This window comes from Danio rerio, chromosome 15 (genome assembly GCF_049306965.1).
Source record: "Danio rerio strain Tuebingen ecotype United States chromosome 15, GRCz12tu, whole genome shotgun sequence".
Taxonomy (NCBI): domain Eukaryota; kingdom Metazoa; phylum Chordata; class Actinopteri; order Cypriniformes; family Danionidae; genus Danio; species Danio rerio.
In genome coordinates this window covers 9,317,593-9,342,612 of record NC_133190.1, presented here as the reverse complement: position 1 = coordinate 9,342,612, position 25,020 = coordinate 9,317,593, and the positions used below count along the sequence as shown (strand labels likewise).

Here is a 25,020-nt window from a genome sequence, read left to right as displayed (position 1 = left end):
TATCGTAGACACCTAATTGATTGATTACCATGTCAGCCACTCTACACAGGCTGTCTGAGAGCTTGTCAAATATCTGTACAGTCTGGACTCCAGCAGGGCAGCGACAGGCTTCCTCTACTAGCTGCTCTGTCTCCTGCAGGGCTCGATCCTGTACCACCTCAAAACCATCCACCGAGCTGAGCTCCGGGACCCCAAACAGACCCTGAAACAACAACAACATAGTCAATGATCTACTTCATTAAATGAATAGTTCATCCAGAAATTAATAATGATGTCATAATTTACTCACCTTTTATTTGTTCCAAACTTGTTTGAGTATCTTTCTTCAGTTAAACACAAAAAGATAGTTTGAAGAATGCTGGAAACCTGTAACCATTTACTTCCATAGTATATGCTTTTCCTACTATGGAAGTATATGGTTACAGGTTTTCAGCTTCCTTTTAAAATATCTTTCATTGTGTTCAACAAAAAAGAAACTGGTTTGGAACCACTTGAAGGTGAGTAAATAGTGAATACATTTTTATTTTTGGGTGTACCATGTTATCCCTTTAGGGGTATACTCTCACCACATTCTGCTGGAAGAGCTCGAGCCTCCTCTGGACTTTGGCGTTGAAAGCGGCTCCTACCGGTGACCAGGTGCTCACTGTCCGGCAGAGTCTCACCGCTGCCCCGCGCCCAAACAAACACACCAGCGGTCTGACGCGGGTCACCGACATTACTGTAGACAATTCCCTCTCACGGCCAGAAAAAAACCCGACGACTAAAGCAATTAAACTGAACAACTCGGACACACTTAGCGCTCAGGACAACGCAAGTTTGAGGGGGGTTAGGAAAACACACATGCCATGATGCCATGCTATTCCAATGACAGCGAGTGGGTGAATTTCACAACAGCACTTTCGAAATGTAAATAAATAAGGGGAAACTTTGGAAATTAATTGCTGATGGGGTAGAGCTTAATTTTTTGCATTTTTAAAACACGGTAGTTAATTATAGTATGGTCTGATTATTGAACAAATGCCTAAGGAGGTCACAGCGAGTTTAAAGGGAAAGTGAAAATGAAGCGAATCAGCTCTGGTATTACAAAATAAAAGTTCGATCCATTATTATTATTATTATTATTATTATTACAACAAGAAAAGATTCTCACATAACCTAATATTTATTTATAGTTAACGTTATATTTTTGTATTATTACAACAACAACAACAACAACAACTACTACTACTACTACTACTACTACTACTACTACTACTACTAATAATAATAATGACTTTAAAAATAAAATAATAACAATAACAATAAAATACTAAAAACTATTTTTATAAACTGTTTATCATAAACCTAAACATATTCATTTATACATTTGACAAAATAATATTAAATGCATAAAATAATAAAAATAATATTTAGTAGTAATAATAATAACAACAACAAATAAAACATGTATGAATTTTCTAAATTTATATATAGAAAACAAATATATAATATACAAGTTTTAATAATTAATTGACAGCGTTTTAATTGATAGTAATTGATGATTAAATAAGAATAATAATGTTCATTTTTATTTACTTTCATGTTTTTATTTTTATTTTTTCATTCATTATATATTTATATAAAGAAAAGTCTTTTTAAATACATACATAATATTTGTTTTATAATTAATTCCCAACACCATACTTGAAATTTGGCAAATGTAATAAAAATATTATGGTGCATGTTTATTATTTCGTCATGTTTTTCATTATTATTTATCTATTTTTTCATATTTAAAAAAAAGTTCTCTGAGCTCGCAGTGGGCGTGGCTCTTTCAGACGCAAACGCAGTACGTGCTGTGCGTGCTATGACGCGCACTCTCGCTGCAGCACTGCACAGTCACATGACAGGCGTGTAGACATTATGGAGCCCTTTCTCTGTCAAACTTTAATCCGATTTAACTTTTAGACTGCAAAAGCGATGGACAAAGCTGGAATTTTGACGGCTTCTGATGTCCAGTGATATGTCAGGTGCGTTTTATATTCTTCTCTAAAACTTACGAACTCTACATGTAAACAAGATTATGATTAACGTAGATTAAACTGTACATCACTCTCTATAAACAGCTAGCTAAGTTAGTTCCTTATTTATTTATTTTTTACATGCCAACCACTGTGACAGGTTAGCAAAATGGGAATCTCCATGTAACGTTACTGGAGTTAAGCAATGTTATCCATGCAAGCAAAACAAATGTTTGCAGAGCTGCACTTATATTGGCTTTTGTTGACAAATCGATTCAACGCTAACTATTATTGCGTTTCTGTTTGGGAACTATATGATTGACAAATATACAGAATGGTCAGTTTTTATCTAGTCGTCGTTTTTAGCGTTAACGTTACTTTTTTTTTTTTTTTTGCAGAGTCATGCTCAGTGAGTCTGTTTACTTGTGCTAATTGCTACTCTTTTTACGTGAAAGTACTATCATTAAAGTTCTGTCAAGACTAGACATTGCGTCGTAGTCTATGGTCTTCATAAGGAAAATGGTAATTACAAATTAACTAATGTTTATCACCACGCTTTCCCGGCTGAGAGACTTATTGTAAGCAGTTTTGGAACCCAAGTTGTTTTGTAAAATGTTATGTTTACATAAAAATAATTTAATAAAGTGGGTAAAGTAATATCACCCGGTTTAGTTCATTTAACCCAAGGAGCTCAGTGGATATTCGTTCCCTTAATAAAAGGTGTTAGTCTGTTCTCTGACAAGAAATGAAACTATAAGTTTATGTGTCGAACTTCTCAATTTAAAAGGAAAAATTCCTTCTATATGAAAGTTTTACTGGAAGTACTTTTTACTTGGTTGACTGGAATAGAACTTGGCTTTTACCTGGGAAATATTACATTTCCAATAAGGCAATACAAATACATTTAAAAATTGTAAAAAATCTTGATAAAGGGGTAAAATAAATGACCTTTAATACAAGCATGAAACAAAACACAATGTTTTCTTATAAAAATAAATACTAAAAAACTCTAGAGCTGCTGAAGTGGAGATTTATGAAAAGCAAAAGACATTTAAAGAAAAATGAATTTATAAATATATATTGCAATTGAAGTATACAGACAAAAACTGATAAAGTTGGACGAAAAAAGCAATTCAAAGTATTTTTGAATGTTTTCCCTACTGAAAAATCACTTTATGTAAGCCCAAAATCTCCAAATTCACAAGTATGTATTTTTCCATATTTTATATTCTACATGCTGTAATTGTAAATGAATATTCATACAATGTGTGCCCATAAATGCCTTGTATTGACTGGTGCATCACACCATCCGGGTGTAACATAATGCACCAATTTCTTTATTTCCTCTTTGTTACACAGTTGCATATGTACTGTATGAACGTGTGTGTGTGTGTGTTGTTTCATAGCTAAAGCCCTGCGTCATGTCTGTGGATGGCCCCCGGACCTCTGTTTTCACCTTCCAGTCCGCTGTTCACAGCCATCATGTTCTGCGCTCGCTGGAGGAGCTCAGACAGAAAGAGCTCTTGTGTGATGTGACTGTTGAAGTGGAGCGCAGGAGCTTTCGAGCACACTCTTCTGTGCTGGCTTCCTGCAGCCACTATTTTTACACCAGACTGACAAACCACAGCCAAGCAAACCCCACTGTCAGCTTGCCGGATGAGGTAATGTTTGATATGCTGATGGATGGCTTAGTGGTTTTGAGAAACCTATTGTTATGCTGTTTTTTTTGTTATGTTTTTTTTTTATAGTTTTAATTGATGCGTTTACTGTACATTTTGTCATCATTTACTCATGTATGAATGAATATTAAGTTCATATATCTAATGTGAAAGATATTTATACAAAAATCTGCGATTCTAAGTAAAAAAAAAAATTAACGATAAAAAGAAATAGGCGAATATCATTCCATCTTCTTTCGGCAAATTGTTTGTACTTTAGGGCTGCATAATTCTGGCTAAAATGACAATCCCAATTTTTTTGTTTAATATAAAAATCACGATTTTCTCACGATTCTGTAGATGTAAAAGTTAATATGAGTAGGCTATTATTATTTTTATTTCTCACCCATATGTTAAGCAACACTAATAACATTAGGCCGTAGGTCTACTGTTGGTTAAAATGCTACATTTTGTATAGACTTGGAATGGTAGACTTGAACATTTGTCATTTAATCAACACTATATAGCCCCAGTAAACAGTTATTGTCATCCACAACTCTTTGTGTTCTCTATGGAAGAAAAAATAACATCAAATTATTGCTATAATCACAATTTTAAAAGTGATATGATCATTTAAATGATGTTTCAATATTACTGCTGAGTGTGCTCATGTCATGGCTGTCGTAATTTTAAGGAAAAACACACACACACGCGCAAATCATACCCCATACCCCAGTGTGCAACTGCGCAACAAACTGAATGTTATTTACAACGTTATTACCTGTTATTCACAGTCTATGCAGGTTCTGTTCACTAAAGTAGACATCATTGGCATCCGCGTGTCACGCCCGGTTCTAGCCAACCACAGAAGGGTGGGCTGACATAAATCCCAGGTGGGCAGTTTTTTCGGGGTGGGGTTAGGAGATGGATTAGCGTAAATATTAATGTAATAATGTTTATGCTTTGAGTTGCATATTATATTAAGTCAAAAGAAGCACAAATATGGATTCAATGAAGGTTTATTTTAAATCCAGTCAACATTCAGAATGTCCACAAAGTCAAGCAATATATATATATATATATATATATATATATATCTTTATATATTGATAAAGGGGACAAGCAGGCACTGTCTCTGGTGTCCTTTTTGGACAGAGCATCCCCTCCAGAATCCGGTCTGTTGGTGGAGCTCAGGTCTCTCAGGAAAAGACAATCATCGGGCGCAGCTCCCAGATCCAGATGCTTCATATATATATAATTTTTTTTGTAAAGATTTTTTAAAGATTTTAAAGAATGAAATTTGTGTAAAAAAATTTATATTCTGGTAATACTTTGACGAGAAAAATTCATAATTATGCATAATTATGCACCAGTATTTTGCAGTCTTTTGCATTGAGGACCAGGACCATAGCCGCTCCTCAAAAGCTCTCACTCCCACTTATTTATAATGTTTATTATAAATAAATATTGAAAAAAATATATTTATATTTATTTTCAATAAATAAAAGTATTTTGATTATTATAATTAATGTTATTATACAATTTATACTCTAACTAAATAAGAGAAATCAATCTTCAATATATTTGGAAAGACACAATTGGAGTGATATGCTAAGATAATTTATGAAATCTTTTGCAGGAATTTCTATAGAATTATATTGTATACAAAAAAACTGTTATGTTTTATAGAAATATCTTCTCCCGACTCATAGAGAGCTTTATTTAGTCTTACCTCCCTGACTCATCATTCCTCCTTTCTGCTTCATAGCGATCCTTATCCGAAATATGATCATCATCATATTATAATAACTTTAGTTTTGTCAACTTGCAAAACTCAGTATGTGCCGACACCTGCATGAAAGGCTGTTGCGACTGCGAAGTGACTTCTGCGGATGCACATATTGCGATATCGATGCTGAAACAATATATTGTGCAGCCCTAGTGAATACCATAATCGTGTGTTTTCTGTAAATCATGGTAAAAATAGTTTGCCCAGGAAAATAATAATAATTTAAACAGGAAACATTTTACTGTGTGTGGAAAAAATATTTCTGTCTTTGAATTTGATGCTATAAATTAAACACACATACAGTTTTCTGTTATGAGAGCTCTGATGTTTATTTTTCTAAAATTCCTTTGAATATCGTTTGAAAAAAATAATACAGATTCCTGCAATTGCAGGTATTGTTTAAGAAGAAACATTGTTATTATTATTATTATTATTATTATAAATTCATTAATTAATTATTTTCTTCTCAGCTTAGTCCCTTTATTAATCCGGGGTCGCCACAGCGGAATGAACCGCCAGCTTATCCAGCAAATTTTTATGCAGCGGATGCCCTTCCAGCCGCAACCCATCTCTGGAAAACATCCACACACACATTCACACACACACTTATACACTACGGACAATTTAGCCTGCCCAATTCACCTGTACCGCATGTCTTTGGACTGTGGGGGAAACCGGAGCACCCGTAGGAAACCCACGCGAACACAGGGAGAACATGCAAACTCCACACAGAAATGCCAACTTAGCCTGTGTTCGACCCAGCGATCTTCTTGCCGTGAGGCGACAGCACTACCTACTACGCCACTGCGTCGCCTATCATTATTATTATTATTATTATTATTATTAAATATTAATAATAAAATTGTACACATTTTTATTTGAATATATTTGTCATTTAAATGATTATATATTGCATTATTTATATTATATTTATTTAATCTATCTGTGTGCACAATCTGTGTCATGTGGTCTAATCAACATAAAGAAAAAACATATACATTCTTTTTCAGAGAAGATTCCTGCAGTTAATTATAACTCAAGGTCATTCTGTAAATATGAGACCATTTTAATAAGCCAAAGTTAGTTCATATTGTAAAATGTCATGAGGCTTCAAAAATGTTATGCTGGTTTACATTAAATAAAAAGTAATGTGTAAAAAAACACCTTAAAACAACTTAAATCTTCCTTAAAGTATTACTTGTATATTATTTTAAGCACATATTAAAATGTTTTTCCAACATTTACCACAATAACCACATTCTTACTGATTACCTTTAACTGTACGGTAAAAGTGTGAACAGTCTAACATTTCCTTTTATACAACAAAAGAGACTTTTATACAGGATTGGTGAGACAAGAGGGCGAGTAAATGATGACAGAGTGTAAATTATTGTGTGAACTATTCCTTTAAAGATTGTTTACACTGCAGTGCTGTCCAATTATGCTTCATATATTGGGATTAATTTGGCCAAATTAAGTTACAGCAAGTAATGCAATTTGTGCGTAATTTATTCATGCAGCAATTGTAACTAGATCATTAATCTTTCAAGGTCACGGTGGAAGGATTTGAGCCTCTTCTGCAGTTCGCCTACACTGCGAAACTTCACTTCACAAAAGAAAACATCCTGGAGATCCAAAGGTGTGCCCGAGTTCTTGGATTTCAAAACCTTGATGAAGCCTGCTTTGAATTCCTCGTCCCCAGGTTTTCTGCCAAAGGTGGAACCTCTAAAAAAGGGAACGGCAAAAGCAAGAGCCAGGTTTCTCATGAGAATTCCCAAGCCATCTCCAGTCCTAATGATCAAAACCCTGAAACTGGAGAAGATCACATACCTCGGGATGCAGGAAGTGTCATGCCAGCTGCACCTCCATCATCCTCTGTAGAAAGTCCAAAAGAATGTCCTACCATCTCAAATGAGAAAGACATGCAGTTAGAGTTATCCACGCTCTACGCAAGACCATCTTCATACCACATGAGTGATGGTCAAGACCAGTTTTGCTTGCAGAACTGTGGCCCTCAGTTGCCTTCCTCTTCAATGGCGCCTGGACAAGTTTGTCCATTCCTGTCCGTTTCAACCACCAATGACAACGAGAAACTGCCTTCAGCTGCAGCTGCCTGTGGTGGCGGGGACATTTTAGCAATGGAGGAGGAATTCCAGAAGGAATTAGCTATGGACATCCATTGTGAACCGTGTACTGATAGCATAGCCAACACAACGGCAGGCCACTTTGACCAAGAAGAAGGATCTCTACTGCCGTCCTCCAACTGCAGCCAACTCTGTCCTCTGAATTCTACAGAATCCATTGGGGTTTTGGATGGGATTTCCAGTTCTCCAGGCCTCAGTGGCATTGGCACCAACAACAATGAGGCGTTTGAGTCCAACGAACAGAAGTTTTCTGAACTGACTCCTAAAGATAGCAGCAATGAACGAAGCACAGTGGAAAGGGAAGTTGCTGAACATCTTGCGAAAGGTTTTTGGCCGGATTTGAGTTCCTCTTTGAATGAGCCTCTGCCGCTGGAGTCCATCGACCAGGCATCTGCAGGAAATGGCTCGGACTTCCACTGGCTGAAGCATCTGGATCTGGGAGCTGCGCCCGATGATTGTCCTTTCCTGAGAGACCTGAGCTCCAACAACAGACCAGATTCTGGAGGGGATGCTCTGTCTAAAGAGGACACCAGAGACAGTGCCTGCTTGTCCCCCATTAACTCCAGGGAAAACTCTGAGTGTGATTCGGATGGAGATTGTGGACGATGTGGCAGCAGCGAACAACCACAGGAGGAGGTGAGGATAGGAGCACTCGAGGTCAGTGATGGATAAAGTGTTAGAGGAAAAGAACCATTACACTAATAAATTTATTATTTAAAAGTATTAAAGGTACAATGTAGGAGATCTGGGATGCTAACATTAGCCTGATAGCACTGAAAGTGAACATCCGGTCCCTCCATGCAAGTCGCCATCCTAATCCATACCTCATGAATGCGCATTAGAAAACATTGTATATACATGATGCATCACGTAACATTCACCAGAGAGTGTTTAAAAAGCTGTCAAAGATCAGCTTGTCTGTTTATGAGCTTAAAATATAACCGATCTGCTGATGAATCGACTGATCTTCGAGACTTTGCTCTAGTGTCATAAAACAATCTTATATCTGGGTTTGCATTTGGTTAATGGCGGTGAAGTTCGGTGATCTGATGATCTTCCTGGCCAATCACAGTAATTTCCGTAAAGCACGTGAACACAAAGGCCTATCTGCGGTTTTTAAGTATGCACGCAGCATTGCTCAAATGTTAACAGGATATTTTTTAAAAACCGGTACCGTTAACAACCAAAATTCCAGTATCGTGACTACACTAACAGTTAGTTATAATCTGGGGTCCAGTGTTAATTTCATGAACAGACATTATTTTGACACAAACAGAAACTAGACAGGTCTGCTTCGCCAGTAATGAGACTGAATGAATGAACAGCGAAGTGCAGCAGATATTAACAAAGAGACATTTTGGTTAGTTTGTTGTTTTGACTACTTTTTAATCTCGTCTTTTTTTCGACAACAATAATGCACTGTTCATGTTGCTAGAAAGGCATCCCCTGCTTAAAACTCATATGCCAGAGTAATTGGCGGTTCATTCCGCTGTAGTGACCCCTGACAAATCAGGGACCCAAGTCGAAGGATAGTTAGTGTGTAATGCGCTGTTCATTTATTAGATAAGCATATCACACATTTATATTTTGACGATCCATGCGCAAAGCGCTGGGCGCAAACCCATTAATGGCGTGTCAGAATCCACTTTTGCTAATATAAGGACGGAAAAATTCGCTTTGCGCCATGGCGCATGGTCTAAAATGGTTGAGCTTATTTTCTTAATGAGTTATAGGTGTGTTTTGGGAATAAATCAGTCAGAGTCTCATCTCTCATTCCCTTTAAGAGTCAGTTGCGTTGCGCCATTAGCGCATTTGCTATTTACATGGCGGACTCTGTAAGTGGAAAAACTGAACCCTTCATTAGAGAGAAAACAGTTAAACAGAGCATCTACAGCGTGAGAATGACAGATGAGCCTCCTCATTGTTTACTTTCGCTTTCACTCTCGTGCATAGGGAAACTTCTTGTACGCACAGTCATCCATTAGCCTATAAATAATACATTTTGTTTAAGCGTAAAGATTTGTTTCAAAACTATGCGCCTGCTCTTTTTTTTTTTCTGGTCATTGCGCCTTTGTTATGTGCAGTGTAAATGCAGACAATAGGATATGGGTCCCTTTTTAAAAGATAATGTAAGCAGGTTAGCAAAAAAATCGCATACAGACACAAAATCAGAATTGACCAACACAATCTGCAGTGTAAATGCAGCCTCAATGCATTAGTGAATCACTTATTAAGTCAGATGCTTGTTGCCACCTACTGGTTGATTTGCTGTTAAATAGTTTTCCATAAGTCGCCAACAAATATTTATATTTTTAATTATCTTTACTAAAGAAATCTCCAAATAATATATCTAGCTATGCAGTTGAAGTCAGAATTATTAGCCCCCCTGAATTATTCTCCCCCTTGTTAAATTTTTTCCCCCAAATTCTGTTTAACGGAGAGAAGATTTTTTCAACACATTTCTGAACATAATAGTTTTAATAACTCATTTCTAATAACTGATTTATTTTATCTTTGCCATGATGACAGTAAATAATTTTTGACTAGATATTTTTCCAGACACTTTTCAAGACACTAAAATCCCATCGAAAAAAAAATTACTTAAAGGGGCTAATAATTTTGTCCCCAAAATGTTTTTTTTAATTAAAACTGCTTTTATTCTAGCCAAAATAAAACAAATAAGACTTTCTCCAGAAGAAAAAATATTTTCAGACAGACAAATTTCCTTGCACAGTTAAACATCATTTAGGAAAAATTCAAAAGGGAAATAAAAATTCAAAGGGGGGGCTAATAATTCTGACTTTAACTGTATATCTTTTTGTCATTATTGCAGTCTCCCAACTCACAGTTGCAAAACTAAATGAAGTTAGAGAAAGTTTTTGCAATATACAGTACATTTCATGCTCAATTAATATTCCCTGAATATTCTCAAATTAAAAGTTTCACTTTTCTAAAAAAAACAATGTAACCCAACTCTTGGCTGAACATCGCTGGAATCCTCAGTAATGCAGTGTTGCCGTCTCTGTTTTCTTTCCAGGTGGATTTGCCTTTCCTTGTGGAGCAGATTTCCAGCATGACCCGGAGAGCGTTCCTGCAGATGTTGAAACGCGAGCAGCTGACCCCAGAACAGCTGGAGTATGTTCAAGATGTAAGACGGCGGAGTAAGAATCGCGTGGCTGCGCAGCGCTGTCGCAAGAGGAAGTTAGACTGCATTTACCGTCTGGAAGGAGACATCAAGAAACTGGTATATGTTTGTTTTTACATACTGTTCATGTTTGGACCCCATTTACCCATGTTTTAGTTCATTTGTGATGGAATAAGCTTAGAGGGATTAGGTTGATTTCTAATGTAAACGTTTTTTTGAAGGTTTAATGAAATTAAACAACATGCTGCATGCTCATTGTGTTAGTGATTTTAAACGAGTTTCAAGCAAGCTGTAACTTTGCGCAACAGCAATCCAGTTAGAAGAATCCAGCCTTTTAAGTCCACCAATCACAAGCATTTATCATGGATAAGTAAAGCCTAGTTCACACTACAGGATTTTAAACATCAGCAGATCGCTGTGCTGTTCACACTACATGACTTGACTTTGTGTCTTTTAATCTCTGTGGTGTTCACACTACGCAACACTCCGTGAACGATCCACAAGAGGGGGGTCACACACTACATGATCTGACAAAAACTCATTCCCCATCAGCTCATTCAAGCTACCAAACCACAGCCAATGAAATTTTGAGGGAGGAGTCGTCAGAAAAAGCTGAACACTATTGGCTGCTTGTGTGCTGATGACATCACTGACAGCATTTCAAGCTTTGGAGAAAGCATTTAAAGACATCGTCAAATCAGCTGATTTATCAGCGGATTATCCACTCATCTGCAAGGTTCCAGTGGATAGATATACAGAGAGTTTTTAATTTTTGTAATTTTATAACTCTTTGAAATAAAACTAACATATTTACAACACCCTGCCATTTTCTAACTATCAGTGTATTTCTTTCTGACATTGTTATTTTTTATTATTACAAAACAGTAAAGAACTGAGCATTTCTGCCTTAAATTACCATATTGGTCAAAATGACTGCATGCATGTCTGATACTTTTTGCTGTGACTTTAAATATGTGTGCATTTTCTTGCCTGGCAACTTCCTGTTAACATAAACAAAACTTTCTGATGGCAAAAACATCAATTTACTTCAGATATCTTTCAAAACAGCATATTCTGTGCTGTTAAATAGCTCCTGTTTGAAAGTGAAAATGAAAGCCAAGACCTTTAAGTGTTTTAGTATCTTAACTACATATTTATAGGCTGTATTACCAAAAAATATTATATTTTTAGGGTAATAGTGTCATTAAATATGATGCCAAACATTCAAAGCTTAATTTTAATATCTCAATAATAGCTTTGAATGTAAATATGTTGTGACAGTATGGCGTTTTATATGAGAACGGTCAGAATGAGCAGTATGGTAATTCTAATAGTTACAGAATTCTAGTTCCACTGTTAATATAGCCTACTCTCATGTCTGTGCTAACGCAGAATGAAGCGAGTGCGTTGATGCCCATTCTGACCAATCACAGATGTTTCTGCTGAGCTCCTGAACACACAGGCATTCAGCTCATGCTGATATGCTCTCTCATTGGCTGCAGCTCGTTACTACATCTGACCACACGTGGGGTTGAGTCGGCCGACTGCTCTGGAATATTCAGCATGCTGAATGTTGGATTTCCGTCTGCGAGGTGTCGGCGACGCGTCAGCGAGCCTTGTTGATGCGTTGTTCAGTAGTTCACACATAAAGAGCGGGGAGCGCCGAGCACCCGCAGATTTCTTCCCGATCACAGCCCGATCTGTCGGCGAGCTCGTTAACTTTCAAATCAGGCTTAAAATCCTCTAGTGTGAACTAGGCATAACTAATAACACTAACTGTAACCATGCTATTGTGACAGAATTGCTTGCTATTCATATTAAAATGTGTGTTATTAATGTAGATCTTGCATACTCACAGTATTTTAATCTAATGTTTGCTATCTTTTGTTACTTTAGATTTAAAAATTTATTAAAAGACATTTATTATTAATTTAGTTGATGTTTTAAAAAGATTACAAAAATATATTTTAGATTATGCTTTTAGTTTTTACTAAATAATAATAATAATAATATAGAGGTGTGAACCTATACTAGTCTCACGGTTTGGTTCGGTTACGATTATCATGCCTTCGTTTCAATTCGATATCTTGGTGCATCACGGTGCATTGACGATGCTTTCTATATACAGTGTTAAATTTTAGGGGGGAGGCTATAACAAGCTGTCTGTATAAATACACAGACACACAGCACCACACTGTCTCTCATTCAAACACATACACAAACATAGACAGCACCAAACAAATAAACAAACACACACACACACGCGCGCACACAAACCCTTAAGCCCTCGCAACAGGGAGAGCTCGCGCTGAGCGGAGCAGAAAACGAAAAAAATGAAAAAAAGAAGCACTTTTCCGACGGCCCCTTACTGACAGCTCCTCTCAGCGCGAGCTCTCCCAGCTAAACACATATTGCGAGGGCTCAAAAGGAGTAGTGCTTGTAATGTCGAGCGGAAAAAAAGAAAGACAGCTGTGGAACATAACCAGCTTTGTCTTTTTGTAGGAAACCCACTTTAGATCTTTTTAGGGTAAGAGGTTTTTGAGTTATTGCCGTCTATAACTGAATGTGTCAGCAATATCGAAAACAAAACTAACTGAACTGCGCTCATTTCTGGCGCCCCACTGGATATACAGCGCCCTTAGCATTTGCCTATGGTGCCTATGCCATGGGCCGGCCCTGAGTTGGCTGAGTGTTGTAAATAATCGCGCTCACCTCCCTCGCGACAGAGCGCATAGGAGATAAATGACGTCAGTACATAATAACCGGTTATGATTATTACTGAACTGATACCGAATTGTCCGCGTCTTCATCGCGGTGCACCGAAGAAACAATTAATTTTGACACCCCTATAATAATATTATAACTTTGTATTATTAATGTTTTTTCTGTTTTGTCACTTTTTTGGTTTATTAATTGTCAGTTTGTAGTTACTTGATTTAATGACAATTGTTAAAAGTTTCTGTAATAAGCTAATACTTAACGTAAGAGGAATGTTTAAAATAACTGATTTACCAAAGGGTGCGTTTGTAACCAATTAATGTTATCAGTTAAACAATTTTTAAAAATTATTAATATATTTTTAAATTTTGCATAAAGGGCTGATCACCGAAAGCAAAGGGCTTAGAATGACCAAGACGCCACACTCAATAGAACGTTCCATTGCAACAGCAATAGCCCCGGATTCTACCATTTTGGATTCAAAGCAATTGGCCATCTATTGGATCTTATTGCTGCTGCGATGGCAAGCAGCTGCTTTGTTTTTTGTTTATTTATTTAAAAAGCGCATTAAAGCTGAGATACAACCTAAAAGACGACAATACAACACTTACTATTACTATCATCAGCACTTTTAATAGTTTATTTTACAGACTTATAATATGCTGTTGTTCTATTGGAATTTTCATTCAAAAATGGGCGCTGTGCCATCTAGTGGCTGTTTCCCAAATCTCACTAGAGTGTCGCCTCATGGTGATTCTATGCTTTTTGCCGAAAGGGATTTTTGCGTTGAGAAGGGCATTTTTTGAATAGTTTACACAAGTGTTTTTTGCGCTCTGCTTATGCACCCTGCGTGCATCACATTATGCCGATGTGCATTGTGTGCTCGCAATTGAAATAAAACTCAACCCTTAGCATAAAAGTCGCGTTACGTCAGGTCAGTCACATCTTTTTCATTTTTCAATCAAATGAAAGTGAGTTTTCAGTGAGTGTTTTCGTTTTGTAATCTAAATTTTTCTTTTAAGCGAAAAATATCTAGGGCTGGCATATTTATTTTATTATTTTTATGTAGTTAATTATTTTTTCTATGCAGTTGAAAATTCTGTATGCTGCTGTTCGCATGTTAATAAAATCAGTATATTAAAATGCAGTATCTAATGTGTCACAAAAAATGGACACGTCAATTCTTTTCTAAAATTAAGTAATATTTTAATAATAATCTGATAACGGTTAATATTCGGTTAACGAGCTGTTTTCGGTTGGTAAAATAAACCTAAATGAGCATCCTCATTATTTACCATTATTTTTTTAACAGTTAAACCTAGGCACACATTTCATTATTGTCATGTTAACAGTTTTATAAAAAAAGTGCAATTTCTAATATTGTTCACTTTCTTATATTGTTCAATTTCCTAATAGTTTACTCTCCGCTTTGTCATCCAAGATATTCATTTATTCTAGCTTTTGTTGAAAAGAAAATTACACTTTTTTGTTTTTGACAGATTTGTCTCCATTTAGTGGTCTTTTGGGATCAACTTCCAAATTGTTGCTTCAAACGACTTTACATTGTAGGAGAATTATACAGTTTTAGCCCAAAAATGACCAGTCTGTCCGATGAGAAAGAACCAGAGTCAGAGATCCAATTAAAAAGAAAGTTTACTGAAGATAGCAGAAGCCAGCTTCAACACTCGCAATGAGTCTGTAGGCTGCTCTGCTTGCAATCTCAAAACAACAGCAATCATACTTTCACATAACATCATTAAATCATTAACATATAATTACTACGACAGTTTAATTGAAGTAATTATCTATAGTTTGCTTCCAAACACTATAGTATTTGAGTATTTTTTCATGTAATGTAATTGCTTATACAGTGTCTACCGCCTTGATGACTGGCAGATATATTTTAGTTCAGTAGAAAACTTCATAATGTAAGGATTATACCCAACATATGGTTATTTTCTATTTATATCTATGTTGAAATAAGGTATAAATCGCAAAAAATACAGAATTTCCCTTTCAGTTTTTTACTTCCTGCCCTCCATCTGAATTTTGCACATCACCAGAACCATGTGATTGTAAACAACCTATATTGCTTGTGCATTATTTCACACTGAATTTTTAAATAAATTAATATTGAATAGGCCTACAAGAGTGGTTCTAGTGCGTGTGTGTATTTTTCCAGCCAATTGTGTGTGTCCATTGCTTTAACACTAAAGTCGCTCTCTTCAAAAACGAAAGTTACTTTGTCTGTATGCCAATGTTCAGGGTGCTTTCACACCTAGACTTTTGTCTCGTTTATCCAGTTAGCACGGTTCGTTTGGCATATGTGATAATCTCCTGGTAATCGAGTGTCTCCTTTCCGGTCTTCAAATATGTTGTGCACCCTTCTCACCCCTCCCCACCGCATCCCCCTTGCTCTTCAGACATGTCACGTGCACTCCGTCAAAAACCACCAAACCACCACCCCCCCCTGACAGCTGAGCGGGATTCTGCCAAATAAATCGTGAAACTCTTTGCAGTGTGAAAGAGAACTGCACCAAGAGTAAAGAGCAACAATGTAATAATTTTAATCCCTGTTTCGGAACAACTGAATCGATTTACAGGTGTGAAAGCACCCTAATGCTGCGTTCACACCAGACGTGGAACCCGCGTCAATCGCGAGTGATTTACATGTTAAATCAATGCAAACGCGCGAATAGACATCCTGCTTTATTGCGCGACGCGAATTATGTGAATTGCGAATTGAGAGTTTTGCGCGTTTGCCGCGCTTAATTCGCGTTTCACGTGAATCTTTCGAGTTCGAAAATCTGAACTTCAGCAGACATTCGCGCCGCGTTAACCAATCAGAAGCTTGCTCTTGTAGGGGCGTGATTGTGACGTAGAACCTGTTGATGGCATCCCGGGGGAAATCCTCCAGGCGACACCGACAACAAGTCATCAAACTGGGCTTGGCTCTGTCAGAAGCACCGCTGAAAGTCTTCGTCATCCAGGTTCAGTTTCTGGAGGAGTTTATGAGCTCACAGAGCTGGATGCACCTCTGAAAGCATGTAGTGGACTCAGACACGGTCCTAAACGTATCGACGCTGTTTTTCAGTCTTTATAAACACATTAACACTGTTATTTTCTTAATAAAATCCATGTTAGCCCTATAGCTATGAAGCTAGAGTCACGGGGAAGACAGAAGCCCTGCCCATCACGCGAATCCGCGTCTGTTCTAAAGTGACTTCGACACGCGAATGAAGCGGATTTGACGCGCGAATGAAACGAGTAACCTCAAATGTTCTCGCGGCTATTTACGCGTGAATAGCGTGATTTATCCGCGCGTTCCATGTCTGGTGTGAACACAGCATTAGACTTTCAACTGAAGGAAAAGCCAATTAAGATGAGCTAATATTTAAAGTTTGCAGCAGAATTTTTACTTCAATCTCAACATCGGTCACAAGCCAGTATCAATACTCACCGAAAGCTAGAACGTATTGTATTCCAGTATCGAAATATCAATATATTTGGTAACACCATTAAGGAATGCTAATTCTTAAACAGAAATACTATATAAAAGTAGATCATTGGTGTGTTGGTATCTCCACAGAAATGCGAAAGGGAGAAACTGCTTCAAGACCACAACCAGCTGAAGCTCAGCATGGAGGACTTGCGTCAGAAGCTGTCAGGTCTGTGTCAGAGTCTCAGCCTTGACTCTTCACCGCAGTCCGAGCAACTGCAAGCACTGGTCAGGTACGTCTCCTCCGACTGTCCTACATCCATCCTCCTCACCCCCATGGCCTCCCCGAGCCTGGCTGGCCCAGAGCGGGACGCCCAAGCAAACGCCTCCCTGGACGCCTTTCTGGCAGAAACATGTCCTGAAGGAGACACCGTAGCACTCAGGTCTCCCTCTGCCTTCCTGGAAGAGCACGATCAGAGCACTGTTACAGATCCTGCTCTATGACGTACAAACAGAGCAAAGCAGCCTGAGATTGGTCAGGGATTGGTCGTTACTCATGAGCTTACTTTTCTGCTGCCACCAGTTACACTTTTATGAGCATGACTTTCTTAATAGGTGCACTTTCGTAATGTTTCTAAAGTATGGATGTGACTCAGTTTTGCACTACTACTAGGAGTTTGTATGGAAATGCGACTAAGCCTTTTGCTCCTTGTTTGCTGTTACGTCGTATATTAGGGTTGTCATGATACTGGGATTCGATACCAATCGATACTGAAATTTTAAAAACGTCCATTTCTTGCTAACATTTGAGCTCTGTTAAGTACATTCTTAAACATCGCTGATTTGCCATTGTGTTCACATGCTCAACAGAAATGACTGTGATTGGTTGTGAAGGTCATTTGTCTGCGGATCACTCGTTTGTCAGCTTAGAGACAAACCAGCTGATCGACGTGACTTTGAAACACTCCAGTGTCCCTGTATCTGTGGTTACACTTAAACAGCGGTGAGTTCGGTGAGCTGATGGCCTTCACGGCCACAGTCATATCTGTTTACTTGAACACGTTGTTAACATGTTGTTATCTCTCTACTTTGTTGACCTATAAGAAGGTTATCCGGGTTACAAATGAGAGAGCGCGCAGGGGCGGGGTTGATGAGGGGAAAAGTTCGGTTGAAGATGTCTCGTGTGTGTGAGGTGGGAATGAACAAAATAAAGTGTGCTTACTAAATAAACGTCGTGTTTATTCAACTTTACACACAAATGAACACAATGGCAAATCAGCGCTGTTTAAGAATGTGCTCAACATCGCTCAAATGTTCGCAGTAAATGGACGTTTTCAGTAAAATTTCAGCATCAATTGACATCGAATTCCAGTATCAAATTCCAGTATACCCAATCGTATAATGGGTCATTCCTTTTATGTTGGACATTTTCAACTTTCTTTGGCTTTTCCTAAAGTTTAATTTCTGTTATTAATTACCCTCTTGTCGTTCATAACCTTTGCTCCTCTTCAGTGCAAAAATTACGATATTTTAAATCTGAGAGTTTTTTGACCATTAATAGAAACAGGGTTCCCATACTTTCATGAGCAGCAGATTCAGGGATCTTTTCAAAGCACCATTCATTTTAAATCAAGCACCTTTGTAATTCATACCCTCACATATGTAGCAAAATGAAAGTCCTTACTGTACTTAACATTTCACTTGCACTTAATATTTACACTAAAAAGTCATTTTTAAGTCGTATTCAAAGAACTTTTATAAAATTGTTTAAATTCAGGAATTGTAAAATTCAAATGCGGTTTCTGAAATATGAATCAAATGTGCATTATTTGTCAGTGTTATTGTACAAGATTTATTTGTAAGATTTTTATTGAAGATTTTCTCACTTTTTTTCATTCTGATTTTGACAATTAAGTACAATTGTTGAAATAAAACCATTTACAGATTTTATTACAATTTTATTTCAAGCACTTTCAAGGATCTACTGTATGTTTGATTTTAAGCAATAAGTAGTCCATGTGTCTGATATTCAAGTACTTTTAAGTACTTTCAACAACCATGTAAATAGCCAGGGTCATGAAACCCAGAGTCCAGATCAGGAATCAAAAACATCCTCAAAAACAGTAGCAGTGGTGCAACTGTATTATTTAATTAGGAATATTTTCTATGCAAAATAAATCAACAAATAACTGCTCTGTCCCAATTTGCGCACTGTCCTTCCTAAACAGTATTCAAAAAAAGAAAAATATGTCCCCAATCACCTGATGGGTGTTCTAATTCAAAGTGCAGATGCGTATAATAACTGCTAATTTCACCCACAATGCATTGAATTCAGTTCACTACAACAATTAGTTTTACAACATTGTTAAAAAAACTACAAATATGCTGGATGTACAAGACTGACGGTTAAGTGGAGAGGCTTCGATAAAGATGTTTGAATGATTGTTAAGTAATATCTAACTTACTGGAATTTTTTTTCAACCCAAGCTCATTCTGAAAACGTAGTCCCGCAGACGTTTCTGGAGAGCACGATTTACGTGGCCGGAGGTATGCATGGCTGCGTTTAATTTGTTTTAAGAGAACGCTACGGGGCGGTGTGACGCAACTCCTCTTCGCGCTCGCCAGCTGACAACTCACCTCTGTGTGGAGGGCATTCCCGCCGCAACCAATTTGTCCAATTAGCTCGTCGTGTACGTTGGCGGAGTGGAGACCCGGAGCAGAGGTGACTGCGACGACCGGGTTCGAGTCTGGGGAAGAGCGGCTCCAGAAATCAAGTTAGACCATAACAGAATCCAAACAACAAAGTGAACGAGTTCATAACAGGGTGAGAATGTGGTGAAATCTGAAAACAGTCAAAATCAGACGAGGGCTTTTCTTTTACTGGACGGCTTTTGTAAATCGTTGCTTGGGTTTAGGGAAACGAGCGGGCGGGCGGGTCAATCGGTAAAACCGGTTGGGTATAGGGGAGGAGGAGGGTGTGTCGGCCGATTGGCCGGTCGCCTAGTCAATCATTCAGTCAGTCGGGCAGGCAGTCACTCGACATCGGCCTCCGATGCTCTCAAGCAATCGTCTCTGTCGAAATTTTCATACATTTCACACTTTGTTTGGTTGGATAAAAAGTTGTTTTTTTTTGTTTTTTTTTTTCAAAACATTAACAACAAGTTTAACCTATAAAATATTGTGTAATCTGAATCCAACAGTGGAATGGGGTGGTGAAAATATGAAATATCTGTAAAAAGACTCGCGATCAAAACAATAGATAAATTAAATAAAGAATTGAACTTTTGGGATTTTAAGTTTTATTTTATTAATTGTTACATTGTCAACTCACACTAAAAAGGCCAACCTTTTTTTTTTACCCAAATATGTGTTTGCAAAATGGAGACATGAAAATGCTTCGCATAAAAGGAATGACCCGTGGATGAATTTCCAATCCTAGCATTAATTTTACTTACACTGCCACCGTGGACAATCTTTGTGATTCTCTTATTAATGTTTATGAGTTATGATTTCATTATGTAGGGCATACAGTATAATTACATTCCAGTGTAGCCTAGTACTTCTTTGGCATTGCCGGCATGAGAATTGTGTATTGAATATGCATCACTGTTTGTTTTCAAGTATTCATATATGCATATACAGTTGAAGTCAGAATTATTAGCACCCCTGTTTATTTTCCCCCCAGTTTCTGTTTAACTGAGAGATTTTTGAACACATTACTAAACATAATAGTTTTAATAATTCATTTCTAATAACAGATTTATTTTATCTTTGCCATGATGACAGTAAAAAAAATTTTGACTAGATTTTTTTCAAGACATTTCTGTACAGCTTAAAGTGACATTTAAAAGCTTAACTAGGTTAATAAGGTTAACTAGGCAGGTTAGGGTAATTAGGCAAGTTATTGTATAACGATGGTTTGTTCTGTAGACTATTGAGAAAAAAATATAGATTAAAGGGGCTAATAATTTTGACATTAAAATGGTTAATTAAAAATTAAAAACTGCTTTTATTCTAGTCGAAAAACACACTGTGAAAATGTCCTTGCTCTGTTAATCATCATTTGAGAAATATATAAAAAATAAATAAATAAATAAATAAATAAAAGGGGGGCTAATAATTCTGACTGTCATAGTTAGAACAACATTTAAATAACTGCCATGTATATTTTATTTCACAAGTATGTAGGGTTTGTGAAAAATGTATTAAAGTACATGGATGCCGTTCACTTTTTGCTTGTTACAGTGAATTAAGTTTAGAAAAGGTCAGTTTCAAAGTCAAGGTGTACTCAAAGTTGATCCTATTTACTTTCATTTTCCATTTCTAGTCTTACTGTGCATGATTTTTTAATAAATAATAATAATAATAATCTTTGAAATCACCTTATCGGTAGAAATTTAGTCTTTGTTTTCATCCTTCTTGTGCTAAAAATGTTTTTATTTTTGTACTGAGAATAAATTCCTGCTTTCCTTTTTTCCTCACCAAATATCCTACATGATTGTTAACATTATGAAAGTAAAATGAATGCTGTTTCATGTTGACTTCAATGCTTTGATAAATACTAATATTCATTTCAATGTAATATTTTGCTGTTTTAGTATCGTTACTTGTGCCTTTTGTTGTTTTAACCCTGTAACCAAAATACTGTCATGTACACCTAGAATGCACTGTATAATTCACTATTTGTTTCAGATTTTGTAAAATGGTAGCAAATAAAATGTCAATAATGTATATCCCCCCACTTGTTGTGATTGCCAATAGTAATGTGTTGAGAGACTGATCAAATAAATCAAGCTTTTCAATTATTCAAGCACACAACATTTTCAGTGTAAGGCAAAGAATATCTCGGCTTTAAAAGTGCTTTTCTCTGGGGTCGCTGTTGAAGAGCTGATGCATATAATTGAGTGAGATACGAAGGTCATGGTAGGGTTTCATAAACACAGGGATTTCACAACCCTCTCTAAGGCTGCCACATGATTGCTGTCTTTCCCCGAGCTCTGTTTTAAATGTTTAGTTCATGGAAAGTGCAACTGTGGACCAGTGTTTACAATAAAAAGCTTATATTTTAGTATGTTAAGTTCACAAAACTAATCTAAAATGTGTACTTTCTCGAATGGAGTGTTGTTTAGTTTTGACAGAAGCCATTCAGCCAGATAAATGACTGTTAATTGTTAAATCCCTTTTTTTGTTTTGTGGTGATGGATAAAATAGCCAGCTTAGCCTGATAGACATAAGATAATTTGTTTGTTTATTTCATGTCAAAGTCAATGAAATTATATAAAAAGCAAATTTCAGCTAACAATGTGGATATTTAAGAAATACTGTCATCATTTACTCATCTTTCACTTGTTAAAAAATCTGCGTGTGTTTCTTTCTTATGAAGAATATATCTTGAAAAATACTCAACCCAAGCTCATTCTGAAAACGTAGTCCCGCGGACGTTTCTGGAGACAGCGGAATACGTCCCGGGAGGTACGTACTGCTGCATTTATTTTTTTGCTGCAATCCGTTTGTCCACTCAGCTCACCGTGTAACGTCGGCAGGCTCGAGAGACGCGGAGAGGAGGAGTCGACCACGGCGATCGGTTTCGAGTCCGGGGGAGAGCAGTTCCAGCAATCAGGGAAGACAAAAACAGAATCCCAAAAATTAAGTGAGCGAGTTTCGTGACAGGCTGAGAACGAAATCCGAAAACGTGGTGGAATAAAAAAAACAAAAAAAAATCAGGGCTTTTATTTTTTTGGACGCCTTTTGTAAACCGTTGCTCGGGTTCAGGGAAGCGAGCGGGCGGGCGGGTCGATCGGTAAAATTGGTTGGGTTGAGGGAAAGAGGACGGCGGTCAGCCGACTGGCCGGTCGCGCAGTCAATCATCCGGTCAGTCGGACAGCGGCCTCTGGCGGGTTGACGCGAGAACAGCGCGGGCGCGAACCGCACTCGCAAGAGACGTTCGAGATGAGAAAAAGCACACAACAGCGGCCTCTCGCGGATTCGCAAAAACAAAAACTGCAGCCGTACGTACCCGCCGGGACGTATTCCGCGGTCTCCAGAAACGTCCGCTGGACTACATTTCCACAATGAGCCCGGGTTGCAACTACTAGTTGCTTCCATTGACTTCCATTGTATTTTTCCTAATTGAAGTTGATGGGTCCCAGCAACCAGCATTCTTCAAAATATCTTCTTTTATGTTCATCAAAAGAAACTTTTAAATGATTGAAACCACAAGCGGGAGAGTAAATGAAGCAATTTTATTTTATATAACATGATTGTTCTTAGAATATACACTCCAAGAATGTTGTAAAACGTTTTTTGGTAACACTTTTTTACACTATGAATGGTTTATTAAGCATTAGCATGAAGTTAATTCGTTATTTGTGAATTATTAAGTCTACATTAATACAGTGGTGATTCTAGTTTAAATGGCACCCTGGGCGAACCACCCCAAACGGATGCCCCCCGTCCTCTCCAATTGCTACGCATCTGTTATCAATATACAATTGATATTCTAAATAAATAATAGAAATCAATCGTAAATGTAACTGGAGAACAATGTAAAGAAAGACTCAACTAGAGTGATCACTTAAATAATTGTTTGCATCAATATTAATATTAATTGCTATTAATATTAGTGTTTCATTGCCGAGAAGGTCAATAACCGTGATTCACACCAGGAGCCGAGCAGCGGGTAAGGCAAGCGGGAATCGTTTTCTGCGTGCATGCGTCAGTTTGATTTCAACAGCGTTGTTTCGGTTGCACATAGAGAGTAACATGCTTGCGAGTGCAAAAGACATAAATGCGAATGACCAATAACATCTTTATTCTGGGATTTCCTCTCTAAATTAATATGCTTGCATAAAGTAAATGGTATCTCAAAGCTTTTACTGGGGCTCGTTTTTTTTTTACTCACGATGACCGTCTCCTCGTGCCGCCCTCGCTGCCCTGGGCGATTGCCCGTATTGCTCATGCTTAAATTTTCCACTGCATTAATAGATGTTAGTAAGCAATTTATAAATACAAATGCAATAAATGCTCTATTCTTGACTCATAAGCACATTTATAATGTGCTTAATTGTATTTTCCACTTTCATTACTTATTAATTGTTCATTATTAAATTAAATATTGCATTATTTACAAACCATTTGTATTTAAGAGTAGTTGGTGGCTTTTAGAATCATTCAGGGGTGCGTTTCCCAAACAACGACGTAACTCACGGCTGAACTATCATGGTATGATGCATCGTTTGGGAAAAGAACTATGTAGTGATGAATGTTTCCCAAGACGCATAGTTTCTCGCAGATCCATCGCTTGAACCATGTTAGTTATAACATAAAACGCCCATAATGACGCTCTAAACGTGGCGGAGGAACTACTTCTTTACAGAAAAACCCTATCATATCTTTGTGCAAATTATATTGTTTTACACAAACACACATTTTAAATAAAATCCAATATTAGTTTTGGTTAAAACATGCACTCGTTTTCTATATTAACTGAAATATATGTAAATGGCACGTATATGTTTACTTTACAAATATTATTGAGAATGACATAACTCATTCTAAAACAAATCACTTACAAAAGCTAACACGTATTCTAATATCATATATAAATCAAAATGAAAAAATAAATACTGAGGCGATTTATTATAAAATTTAATTTTATATTTGTTATGTATTAGGAAACGAAAAAATTGTAATTTAATAATAGTATTAATAATACTAATGATGATCATGAGGATGATGATGATGATGATAATTATTATTATTTTATTATTATGTATTACAAATGAAAAAAATATATAATTTAAAAATAATATTAATGATTATGATGATGTTGATGATAATGATAATGATAATAATAATAATAATAATAATAATAATAATAATAATAATAATAATAATAATAATTTGACACTTGTATACCACTGCAGAAAGTTATAACTTGCTGGCCCGTGTCATATACAGTACAGATTCTTAATAAATAACCCACTATAAATTAAAAGAATTAACGTATGCTTTTTGTTTTCAAAACCTTTGGAGACGTACTATAAATTCCGCTTTTAAATAATAGGTCACCTATAGCTTTCGCTTGAGGCTGTGTTTAAAAGCTGTAGTTGCGAGTGCTCAAGTTTA

General features: G+C 36.9%; 2 protein-coding genes across 6 annotated transcripts in view; one reads left to right on the top strand and one right to left on the bottom strand.

Annotated features, from left to right (window-relative positions):
* mipepa (mitochondrial intermediate peptidase a) overlaps positions 1-869 on the bottom strand; it is a 56,147-nt gene extending 55,278 nt beyond the window's left edge. For all 3 annotated transcript variants that reach the window (XR_012390606.1, XM_068213680.2, XM_005157477.6), the window contains exons 1-2: positions 567-869; positions 29-202 (exon numbers count right to left, since the gene is read on the bottom strand). Coding sequence is in view for 2 of the 3 variants with exons in the window: in XM_068213680.2 (XP_068069781.2) it covers positions 29-202; positions 567-716 (324 nt within the window). In the remaining variant the exon portion in view is untranslated. The remainder of the gene's footprint in view (positions 1-28; positions 203-566) is intronic.
* A 1,000-nt stretch (positions 870-1,869) lies between these two features.
* Positions 1,870-21,624, top strand: bach1a (BTB and CNC homology 1, basic leucine zipper transcription factor 1 a). 3 transcript variants are annotated; one of them, NM_001040313.2, is given in 6 exon segments: positions 1,884-2,009; positions 3,407-3,661; positions 6,998-8,227; positions 10,629-10,835; positions 17,044-17,955; positions 18,153-19,083. In NM_001040313.2, coding segments are annotated over 4 exon segments (2,031 nt in total). In that variant the 5' UTR covers positions 1,884-2,009; positions 3,407-3,421; the 3' UTR covers positions 17,398-17,955; positions 18,153-19,083.
* The last annotated feature ends 3,396 nt before the right edge of the window (positions 21,625-25,020 follow it).